Genomic DNA, 12,158 nt, shown 5'->3' with positions numbered 1-12,158 from the left:
CGTGTCCTTGGGGAAAATATTCTTCCCAGTAATCTTTGCATCTGGTTTGATCCACATTGTTATATCCCAGCCTGGTGAACAGCAGGGTAGATTGCTACTTTCTCAGTCTGATTTTTACTTTCTCACATAGCATAATACAAAGACCGCAAGAGGGAGCAAAACAGAAAATATAAACAATAGATTATATAGCAAGAAATGGAAAAACAAGAAAACAAATGTGAAGTGGGGGCCCAAGAGAGAGGTAAGTGTATGGGTCTATGTGGTGTGGATAGAGGCAAGGATAAGGGAAGGCATATCTATTATAAAATAGCTGGAACTATATAGCACCAGAAAAAGGATCTCTAGAAAGTGATGATCATTCGGGCCCCCAACAGGTTTTTCACGATCATAGATATTACCACATGCTACTTCCTGGGGTGAGCGTACGGGGCTCTTTCCCCCTCTTTTTATGATTTTACCCAAGTGAAAAGAAATTCACTTTTGTAGGTACCCCTTAGCACAGCTCAGATAGGCTGGCCATTTCAAAATACTCGACTACACAGTAAGGGAGGATAACAAGAAAATACACTTAGCAAGGACAGAAGCCCCAGAAACTCCTGCCCTTGTGTAGGCGAGGCTTCTGATGCTCTGAGAGCTCGCCTGTTTCAAGGCCTAAAGCCCCCCGCAGTTCTCTGGGGACAGGGGAGGGGTGACAGCCACATGCCAGCAGCAGACTTCATTTCTGCATTCTATTCTACATCCTGGTCTTAATCTCCTATTCTAATATATCTTTCTTGTTCTATTTTTAAAACATATACTTATACTTTCCCATTTTGGCAGTATGTATTCCAGAAGTGGTCTTCAGCATGTGTAGGATGAGCCCGAGTAAATACACAATAAATCAATGAAAAATTCACACACGAGCCACAAACGGCTGGAATAATTTGTTTGTTGCGGTACGCGGGCCTCTCACTGTGGTGGCCTTTCCCGTTGCGGAGCACAGGCTCGGGACGCGCAGGCTCAGCGGCCATGGCTCACAGGCCCAGCCGCTCCGCGGCATGTGGGGTCTTCCCGGACCAGGGCACGAACCCGTGTCCGCTGCATCGGCAGGCGGACTCTCTACCACTGCGCCACCAGGGAAGCCCCATGGCTGGCATAATTTATAATCAGCTTACTTGTGTTTCTTATTTCAGATCCTCTGATCCCTCCCTGTGGCAAGAACAAAATGTGACTCACCAGCCATGAACAATCCTCTAATTGTTTAAGATAAACATGTAATAATAATAACTAGCATTTTATTAACTGTTTACTAGGTGCAAGGTCCAGAACTAAAAGTGCAAGAGAGCATTGTTTCTCCTTAACTCTGCTTAACCACCTTTGGGGTATGTACTCTTATTATCCCATTTTACAGGCTAGGACACTGGAGTCAGAGACTGAAGTAGCTTGCTGAAGATCACAGGGTGAGGTGGTGACAGAACTGGGGCTCTAATCCAAGTCTGCTTCACAGGAGAGCCTGTTCTCTTAGACACAGTGTTTAAAGCTGGTTCTCCAACCTTTAGTTCTTAATGGGCCTTCCTTTATCTTAAAAAAAAAAATTGAAGTATAACTTATAAGAAGTACACAGATCTCAAGTGTACAGGTTGATTCATTTAAAAATGTGTACACACCCAAATAACCACCATCCCATTCAAAATATTGAACATTCCTATCATCTGAGTAGTTTCTGGTGTCCCCTCCCTGTCAATACCTGCCCAGCCAAAGGTAACTACTATTCTGACTTCTATTTTATTAACTTTCATAAGTTTCTTGTTTTTACCTTTCCTCATAGACGTGCAACTTTCTTGGCTGATTAGCTCAATGAAAGACTCCCTATTTCTGGGAGACTCTACTCTAGGTACAGGATGCGGATTTGCCAACATACAGAGCAATGATCGTAGCATTCACGTAGAGAGTATGCAAGTGCAATAATCAGGAAGTCTGTTTTCTCAGAGAAGTGAATAAATAAATAAATGAGAGGAAGAGAGACACACACAAAGAATGGACGAAAAGCAAAATTTTGTGATTTTTGACAATCCAAGTTTTAATGATCTGAAAGAAAAGGATTTAACTTAAAAAATTTTTTTTTCTCTTTTAGAATGACTTTTCTTTTCCCCTGATAAACAGAGGCATTTATGACCTCCATGACCACAGAACTGGCCTTGGTCTGGACCTGGACTCAGGATTGGGCTCTGGAATGTTCTATAGCCTAGAAAATGAACTGGTTCATGGAGGAGCATATGGCTTTGGACACAGGGTAGGCCATGGAGTGCACCATGAATTAAGCCACAGCCAAGGGGGTGGTTATGGCATGGATCCTGGCAGGAGTCATGGACATGGAGGAGGCCATGACAAGAGCCATGAAGTGGATCATAGAAGAGGCTGCCAAGGAAGACATAGAGGAAGGGGGAGTATGGACATAGACTGGATAATGCAGGGCACTCTGGAAAAGGAAATATCGCAAAAGAAGGCAATCATGGAGGAGAAGGCAGTGGCCATAAAGTGGGTCAAGATGGGCTTCCAAAAGGTCTTCAGGGAATTGGCCATGGAGATGATCATGAGCAAGGTAGAGATCATAGAGGGTTTGACCAACAGGGCAGCCAGAAAAACAGAGAGTGTTTCTGGAGGAGGCCTGCAGCCTCATCAGATTTGGACCTGAGCTCAAGTAAAGATTCTCCCTAAGCTTAACCATAGTTCAGAACCTCTTAGGAAGTCACAGTGACCAACTGCACAACAATTTCTCTTTGCTCTCCTAATGCACAAGTAATAACCTGTACCCTTTCACTTTGGAATTCTTTTCTATTTCCTCATGACACAGTGTGACCAGTAGGAAGAAGGAAGATATGATTACAGCCTTAAAAAACACAGCTCATACTATTTGTGGCGGCAAGATGACTTGCTTCCTTGTTTTTCTGTTTGAGCACTCTTTCCCCTCCTTTTCCCCTTTGTTACTGAGTGCTTACTATGTGCTAAGCATTGTACTACGTAATTTTAAATGCACTATCATTTAACAATTTTGAAATTTGTAATCTTAAAACAATCTTTTGAGAATTTCTACTTTTCTGGCAATATAGTGGACAAGATGCATTAACCACCCCTCTTAATGAAAGCAACAAAAATTACTGGATAAAATATTGAAAAAAATCTTTGTAACTATATCAATCAGCTGGGTAGATAGTATCAATTAGCTGGGTAGATAGTAGGTAATATTTAGATCAACAACCAAGAGAAGGCAAAGACTCAGAGAGGCTGAAGCAGAGCTCTGAACCAGCTGTCACACTGAGGGCATTTGCCGTATCTGGTGAATTTAAGCTTACCTTCTCACAGCCTCTTAGCACTTAGGGTACAGGAGACAAAGTCCAGGACCTGCATAAGGGGTGGAGTCTAACAGGAGACTCTAAAGAAAGCTGAGACCTAAAAGGGTTAAGGTTTCAGTGTTTAAACTAGGATGAAATTGTGTTGCCCACCTTGCACATTGGCGACTGAGACAAATGTCTGTCTCTAAACTTGACACTGAGTGGAGGGGAGTAAAAACCTCCCTTGAGAATTTGTAATTGCATAACATTCTTCATTTGGGTTTGCAGCTTCAAATCATACAAACTAGGTAGACAGAAAGCCATCTTTGACCTACACATGTCCTCCAGGTCTCCTTCATCTTTGGGAAGATTCTCCCTCCCCACTTCTTTGTCTCTTCCAAATGCTATATGACAAGTAAGGAGAAAATCACTGCAACGTGCTACTATTAAAATCTCAAAATACACTTGGCATCTATATACTTATGCTCTTCCTTTGTGCTTTATTGTTGCATGCTTATTATGCACCAAACACTGTGCTGCGCCTTTAATACAGGATCATTTATTTCTCAGAACAATCCAATGAGGACTTAAATTTCTGGCTCTATAATGGGCTAGGTGTCTTAAAATATGCTGAAAAACTAAAAATGGTGTACTAAAAATTCTTCTTAAAAGTATCATTGATTCAGCAGGACAGTAAGGAATGCTAAAAGTAAAGACTAAGTTAAGGTAGGAACCTAAGGAGGTAAGAGTACTCAAGCCAACTTTTGCCCAACCAGTGAATTTAACCTTCAGGTAGCACAACCTCAGTCAGACCAACCCAGGTGAGGTCTCTTGTAGTAGACCTTCACATAAATCTGAAACCTTCAGGGAGAGTGTAAACTAAAACCAAACCTACCCCGGGACTTCCCTGCTGGTACAGTGGCTAAGATTCCACGCTCCCAATACAGGGGGCCCAGGTTCAATCCCTGGTCAGGGAACTAGATCCCAAGTGCCACAACTAAAGATTCTGCATGTCACAATTAAAGATCCTGCACGCCGCAACTAAAAGATCCTGCATGCCGCAACGAAGATCCCGCGTGCTGCAACTAAGACCTGGCGCAGCCAAATAAATATTAAAAAACACAAACAGAAACAAACCCACCCCTCCTCTAAGGAAATGCAAGAAAAATTGCCTGTCTCTAAACTCAGTGCAAGGGAAGGGAGGATGGGGGAAGTACCTCTTGAGAAATAACTTGTAACCACAATACTTTACATGGTTTGCAGCCCAAAATCATGTAACCTAGGTAATTCAAAAGAGCTCAAGCCTATAATTTAATTTAAAGGAATCTACAAGTGGTATTGCCTCCCTATGCTTGGCAAAAACAGGCAAATTCACTGTGGAAGATCAGAACTCACCTTGGGTTTCAAAGGACTTATTTAGATAACAACCCAAGAAAAATAAATTTACAGTCATAAATCTCAAATCACAAATGAGGCACCATGAGTGAAAGCCAGCAAGAAACAAAACAAAACAAATAGACAACAGGATCAGATCCGCAAAAACTATAGATATTGTCATAGCTTTATGGTTGTCTACTAATATCCATTATCCATCTTTGAAAATAGAATTCTCAAGTTTTAGTTGAGCACATGTCCACCCAGCAAAGGACTATATTTCCGTCTCTCTTGCAGCTTACTGTAGCTGTGTGACTATATTCTTATGGTGTGTTAGCAGATAGCAATAACTTCTCATGAAGTTAAAAAACAAGATAGAATTAACATACTTGATAATGTTAGGGTTTGAGCTGGGAGACAGGTAATAAGAATGAAAGAGTTCCAAGGTCCTTGTATTGTTTTGAAGGAGCATAAAGATATTAATTACATTTAGACTGATAAGTATGCATGTAAAATTTTTTTAGGATATCTCTAAAAGGTGAAATCTGGATTTGAATTCAGGACCTCTGCCTCCAATTAATTCTAGAGGGAAGAAAAGTTTTCTTTCTTAGAGTGCTATTGGCTTTACAGCCACAGATTAGGATTGCTGGGAGTTCAAGACCCCATCTGTCACTGACTGGCCCCTCACACCTCAACCTCAGGAACCACCCATTACAGCCGCTAGGCATGTAAGCCTTTCTTAGCACACTCTGTCCCTCCTGACTCTCAGACTGACTTATTCCAAGCTCCTTCATGCCTCCAGCCACCTCCTGCTTGCAGCTTCTTTCTAGCAGGTCTTACGTGTCGGGGATACCCATTCACCTATAAATAAACTACCTGAGATGTCGTTTCTTCCACGAAGCTTCTCCTCATTGACAGGGAATGGAGACAGCTGACTTCGGTCATACAGACTGTGCACTGGAACTCCCTTCAATCCCACTCCCCTTACCCTGGTCACAAGAAGGTTTCCCCATAAACTCCCCAACCCTCCACTCATTTGGGTCTCTTCAGTCATGCTCATTTAGCTGACTGTGTGTCCTTTCTGCTGCTATATCTGCATCCAGACCCAACTCGAAGTTCCTAGAGGACTTGGACTAAGTAAGTATCTCCCTCCCCCAACAGACCCGAAGTCTCCTAATGTGGTGCCCGTGGTGTACCTTGCTGAGAGACGCTTCATTAAGGCTGATGAGAAGGAACATCTGGAGGATCTCAGGGAAGAAAACGTCCAATGAATTACTCCGAAAACAAACAAGATCGGAACCCCTATCGTTGAGAATCAAAAGGTGGCCCTTGTGGGAGTGGGGGAGGGAAGGATTGGGACTTTGGGATTAGCAGATGCAAACTATTATATATAAGATGGATAAACAACAAGGTCCTACTCTATAGCACAGGGAACTATGTTCAATATCCTGTGATAAACCATAATGGAAAAGAATATGAAAAAGAATATATATATATATAACTGAATCACTTTGCTGTACAGCAGAAAGTAACACAACATTGTAAATCAAGTATACTTCAATAAAATTTTTAAAAAGGGGGGCCCTATACCACCCCTTTACCTGCTATGAGTGTGACAGGTGGCTTGTTCCTGCATATTCAACACTCTCCCCCACCCTCATCCCCCATGTGCCAGAGACCCCAAAGATGGCTACACTACCCATGGATCTCTCTTTTCCTGTTCAGTCATTGTGCATTGTTGAGCAATTGCTCAGCAATATACCGTCTGTCTTCTGTCCATATCCCAGGAACCCAGATCCCTAGCTACTGCTCTCTTTGAGGTCTCTTTTTTTTTGATTCAAAGATGTTGGGTCCTACCCTTCAGCTCAGTCTATTAGGGCTTCTTCTGTACTAAAAGCAGGCACACAGGACTTCCTGACCAGGAAACAAAGTCTTGAACTGGAACAGGTTTCTGGCCCTATTTTTGCCTCAAGGGTGGACCTCTTCCACTCTGACAACCTTGATCCCCTTATCGCATTCTACTTCCTGCTCAAACCCATCCCAGTGCCCTGCCTAGTATGATCATGTCATTCTCCTTTCTCACCTTCCTGTTGAACCCCAGTCTATTCCTTCCCAGGCTCAGTATTGTTTTGTTACCTGCTCATAGTTGGCAGAAGAAGAAGGCAACTTCCCAACCCCTCCCTTATATGAAGCTATAAAAGCTCCTGCAGCTCTTCCATGATAAAGAAAGAGGCAACAACATTGTGTGGAAGAAGCTCAAGAAGCCCAGGCATCCAGTCTCCCACCCCGCTAAGCTCCAGATTCTTTCCAAGAACACATACGTAGGAGAACCAAGCTCCTGGAAGCTCTAGCCTTTATCTCTTCACCTTGAACTCTCCTTTCTCAAGAATATTGTTCTTTGCCTTCTAGGTCTTGGCCACATTTGGGATCCAAGCATCTTTTTTACCAGCCACAAAGAGGCAGATCAAGATGCAGAAAAGAAACATTTGCCTCACGTACTGGTTACTGTTGCATCTCCTACTTTTGGAATATGGTGAGTGCTTTTCTTTAAAGGTGGATGGTCTGTGAACTTTTGAGGGATTGTGGGAGATGATGACTGGCACTAGGAATAGCTGGTTCTCCGCCATAGAGTGAGGGTCATCATTTCACCCCAATCGCTTCAGTCTAATAAGGGATCACCTGGGAGGCAGTCAGAGCACAGTGGTTAAAACTGTGGACTCTGGTCTCCAATTGCCTACGTTTGAATCATGGCTCCATCTGTTACTGGTACACTTTGGGTGAGTTAACTTCTCCGTGCCTCCATTTCTGCATCTATAAAATGGTAATAACCTGTGAGATATGGCTGGGGTTTAAATATTAATAACAAGAAGAGTTGACCGTTACTTTAAAATATCACTCTTCTATATTGTAAAATCTTAATTTTTCTTGTGTCCTTAACCCCTATTCCACAATCAGCCTCAGTCAGCCTCAGGCCAAGGAGAAAAGGATTTAAGTCAAAACTAACTCCCTCTGACACTCTATTAAACACTCCTCGGGCTGTCTCCTATTGTGCAACTAGGAAGCATGACTTCTTAGAGAATTCTTTTTGGGGGGGGGGGGGTTTTTTTTTTGGGGGGGGGGGGGGTGGGGGGGGCAGTGCCACACGGCTTGCACAATCTCAATTCCCCAACCAGGGATTGAACCCAGGCCACAACAGTGAAAGTGCCAAATCCTAACCACTAGGCCATCAGGGTACTTCCCCGAGAATTCATCATTTTGAATCAAAATTAGCCCTCATACAATTTTTTTTTTTTTTGTGGTACGTGGGCCTCTCACTGTTGTGGTCTCTCTCGTTGCGGAGCACAGGCTCCGGATGCGCAGGCTCAGCGGCCATGGCTCATGGCTCACGGGCCCAGCTGCAGCATGTGGGATCTTCCTGGATTGGGGCACGAACCCGTGTCCCCTGCATCGGAAGGCGGACTCTCAACCACCGCGCCACCAGGGAAGCCCCACCCTCATACAATTTTGACTCAACTATTCTATTCTCCAAAACTTCTCAAATCAAATCCACTCCCTCTTTCACGTCACCCCTACTCTTGTTCATCTCAGTTTCTTATTTAGTTTTATTCATGATTCTAACCTTAACTCCAATTTGTACCCCATTGCAGATTTTAGGGGGCCTCCCCCAAATAGAGCTAAACTCTAATACTATGTTAGTTCAAATAAGCTACACACGTGTGGGGTGAGGTGCTAGGCGCTCATGTCCAAATTAATAGTAAAATGAGCCACAAATGAGATAAATTTTGTTTATCTGGGGAGGCTAAGCATCTTTGTCCTTCAAGGTAGTGAGACGCAAAAAATAGGCACAACCCTAACTCTAGCTGAGCCTTCAAGAAGGTGGAAATGCTTCCCTATACCTGTAGATCTTGATTTGCAGACCTTAATCCTGGGAGATCTTATATATTTAAGTTACATATAACTTGCTCTTTTCTAACCTTTGCCTTGTAATCAGGAGCCCGTGGAACTTTAATGCATATGTAGTCGCCCAGATACCTAGGCCTATCTCAGACTCTGATTCATTTAGTCTGGAGTTGTTTGCCTAGAAATCTTTATTTTCAACAAGGTCCCCAGATAATTCTAATATAGGTGTTTTCTGAATAACACTCAGAAATATTTCCCAAGAAAGAAGCAATACCACTTTAATAATGAATTAATCAATATACACTAGTTTCACCTGGGTTCTACAACTCCTTTATAACACTTTTCATCTGTGTTGAATATTGTACAGCGATGATGGAATAAGCGTACTATCAGTGAAATTAGGTCATGTAACCCTGGTGTTGGGGGTGGATGTGGAGGGTGACTTAGCATGGTAGCTAAAAGTGCAGATTCAATGGCCTGGGTTCAAATTCCTGTTCTACTACTTACTAGCTGTACAAACTTGGGCAAGTGTCAACATTTCTAAGCCTCAATTTTTTCATCTTAGCTGTTGATAATAATACTATCTATTTCATTGGGCTGTAGTGAGCATTCAGTAGAATTATCTAAGTAACGAGTTTAACCAACCATTGAGCAGAAAGTAGATATGCTCAATACATGTCATCATCTATGATTATCATTAGGTGTAACCTCCATTAGTGGGAGCACACCTAGCCCAACTTCCAGTGAACCCACCAGAGCCAACACTGGATCCAGTGCAACCTCCAATGGGACTAGGACAGCCTCCAACACTATAGCCAGCACGACCTATGGTGGTACCAGCACAGCCACCAACTCTGGATCCCAAGTGACCTCCAGTGGATCCAGCACAACCTCCAATACTGAAACCAGCATGACCTCTGGAGGGACCAGCGCAACTTCCAATACTGGATCCAGCCTGACCTCTGGAGGGACCAGCACACCTGTCAACACTGGATCCAGCGCAACCTCTGGGGGGACCAGTACAGCCTCCAATTCTGGATCCCGCCTGACCGCCGGAGGGGCCAGCACAACCTCCAATACTGGATCCAGCTTGACCTCTGGAGGGCCCAGCACAACTTCCAATACTGGATCCAGCCTGACCTCTGGAGGGACCAGCACACCTGTCAACACTGGATCCAGCGCAACCTCTGGGGGGACCAGTACAGCCTCCAATTCTGGATCCCGCCTGACCGCCGGAGGGGCCAGCACAACCTCCAATACTGGATCCAGCTTGACCTCTGGAGGGCCCAGCACAACTTCCAATACTGGATCCAGCCTGACCTCTGGAGGGACCAGCACACCTGTCAACACTGGATCCAGCGCAACCTCTGGGGGGACCAGTACAGCCTCCAATTCTGGATCCCGCCTGACCGCCGGAGGGGCCAGCACAACCTCCAATACTGGATCCAGCTTGACCTCTGGAGGGCCCAGCACAACTTCCAATACTGGATCCAGCCTGACCTCTGGAGGGACCAGCACACCTGTCAACACTGGATCCAGCGCAACCTCTGGGGGGACCAGTACAGCCTTCAATACTGGATCCAGCATGACCTCTGGTGAGACCAGCACACCTGCCAATATTGGTTCCAGTATGACCTCCAGTGAGACCAGCATAACCTCCAGTACTGGATCCAGCACAACCTCCAGTGGGACCACCACGGCCTCCAACACTGGATCCAGTGCAACTGCAGGAGGCTCTGGTACACCTTTGACAATTGGAATAATCACAACTTCCAACAGTATTAGCACAAGTGCTGGAACTACAGTGAATGAAGGGCCCAGTGGGTCCCTGAAGCCATGGGAAATCTTCCTCATCTCTCTGGTCTCAGTTATAGTGGCTGTGGGATTCTTTGTTGGGCTCTACTTCTGTGTGGTGAGTGCCTAATATATAGGAAATTGCCTGGGGGGAAGGAATAGGGAACATAGGGAAATAAGGTATGAATAGTAGGGCCACCAAGTTAGGGATGAGTAGGGAGGAAAGAAAAATCAGGAGAAAGTTACGAAAGAGACATAGCAAGTTAGAACCAGAGGAGCCAATCAATGTGCAAAGGAAGCTATTGACTTGTGGGAAAGGGGAGCAAAAGAAGAAATAAAGACTGGTGGAAGGACTGCTGAATGAGGGAAATGGTTTAAAGGGGGAGAAGATTCCAGAAGGAGTCCCTGGTGAAGGCTTCTCGGGAGTGGGGGGGAATCCAATTCTGAAATGATTCTGCCTTCTTTTTCTAGAGAAACTCCCTGTCCCTGAGAAATGTCTTTGACACAGCTGTCTATCCACTCCATGGCCCAAACCTCGGCCCAGGCCCTGGAGGGAATCACACAGTCCACCACAGGTCTAGGTGGAGCCCTAATGGATTCTGGAGGAGACCAGTATCCTCAGTGGCCATGGAGCTGAGAGAGAGCCACAATGGGCTCTAAGAGGCTACTGAAGCCAGAGAGCCACATTCCTCACAGAGGAAGCCAGCCTGGGGGACCAGAGATCTGAGTGTCCTTTCATTCGTCCCCAGGAGTCCCCTCCTAGCTTTGTTTGGGTCTCTGCCAGTATTGGGAAAGACACTTCCCCCCTCTCTCTTGCTTTTGCCAGACACTGGAAAGAGGAGACTCTGCTGGTCATTTAGCTAAGAAATAAACACATACAAACTGTATCACAGAGAGAACCTGTGTGTGCACACGAGTGGGTGTCTGCTGCGCCGAGTTGAATTTCCCGGTTGTATGAGAGAACCCCATGCTAGAATCCACTTGGCGTTCAGAATCTCCACAGTAAAATCCAGAGACATCATCCATATCTGTCCCCTTTTTCTAATGCTTCTTGCCCCAAGCAGGAACCCTGTGCCCCCAAGAATCTCCCAGACTGAGAGGGGAATTGAATTGGGAGAGATGAGAAGGGAGGGCAGGTGCCCAGATCCTACCGGCTGATGGATTAAGCCTGTGGTAGGTAGAGATTATGTTCTAGCACATGCAGAACCCAGAGCGTGACAGGAGGAGGTATGCTGTTGGGTGGGGGGAGGGGCAGGGAGGGAGGTCACTCAAAGCCACAGTTTCCAGGCCGTTTACATTTGCTGTAGACCTGGGTTACTTGTAAGAATGAAGGTGTTGGTTGATACTCTTACTCTCAGTGCTGCCTTTGGAAGCAGAGAGAAAGTGCTTCCTGTTTTTATCAAGGGAAACACTTCCTGGCCTGCTAAGATTTCCTTTCAAGAGGGTCATGGCAGAGACACCTGGGGTAAAGCCTGAGATTCTCATGAATTCCCCTCCCACAAAGGCTGCACATACCCCTTTCATGGTCTAGGATAGAAGGCTCTCTGATCCTACAGGTCTTGGAGGACAGAGGCGAGCTGCTTTGAAAGGCTGGGTTGCTCTGAATCCATGAGGCCAGTGACACGACTTCCACTGGGGACAGAGGCCTCAGGAGAGAATTAGCAGGTTGTTGGTGGGTTCACCCCAACTCACAGCAGTGGAAACTGCTCTGCCTTCCACCATTCATTGGGTTTCTCAAGTGTCAGCAAACCAGACGGTTGATCCTAGTCAGTGAGGCCA

The 12,158-nt window shown here is 45.1% G+C and overlaps 1 protein-coding gene across 1 annotated transcript; it reads left to right on the top strand.

Moving 5' to 3' along the window:
* Nucleotides 1-2,428: 2,428 nt before the first annotated feature.
* On the top strand, nt 2,429-11,039 carry MUC21 (mucin 21, cell surface associated). The gene is made up of 3 exons (XM_024738556.1): nt 2,429-2,517; nt 9,342-10,497; nt 10,851-11,039. Exons 1-3 carry the CDS (start codon nt 2,429-2,431, stop codon nt 11,037-11,039), a joined length of 1,434 nt encoding a protein of 477 aa, XP_024594324.1.
* Nucleotides 11,040-12,158: the final 1,119 nt, after the last annotated feature.

The sequence above is a fragment of the Neophocaena asiaeorientalis genome, unplaced genomic scaffold (genome assembly GCF_003031525.2).
Source record: "Neophocaena asiaeorientalis asiaeorientalis breed wild unplaced genomic scaffold, Neophocaena_asiaeorientalis_V1.1 scaffold282, whole genome shotgun sequence".
NCBI classification, from domain to species: Eukaryota; Metazoa; Chordata; class Mammalia; order Artiodactyla; family Phocoenidae; genus Neophocaena; species Neophocaena asiaeorientalis.
The sequence above is the reverse complement of the archived record's forward strand: the minus strand, read 5'-3'. Positions and strand labels throughout refer to the sequence as shown.

Excerpts from the sequence above, each read along its gene's own strand:
- MUC21 (XM_024738556.1), top strand. The coding sequence starts at position 2,429 with ATGGACATAGACTGGATAATGCAGGGCACTCTGGAAAAGGAAATATCG. Across the intron at positions 2,518-9,341 it reads GAGAAGGCAGTGGCCATAAA|AGCCAACACTGGATCCAGTG; the intron begins GTGGGTCAAGAT and ends TGAACCCACCAG. Across the intron at positions 10,498-10,850 it reads TTGGGCTCTACTTCTGTGTG|AGAAACTCCCTGTCCCTGAG; the intron begins GTGAGTGCCTAA and ends TTCTTTTTCTAG.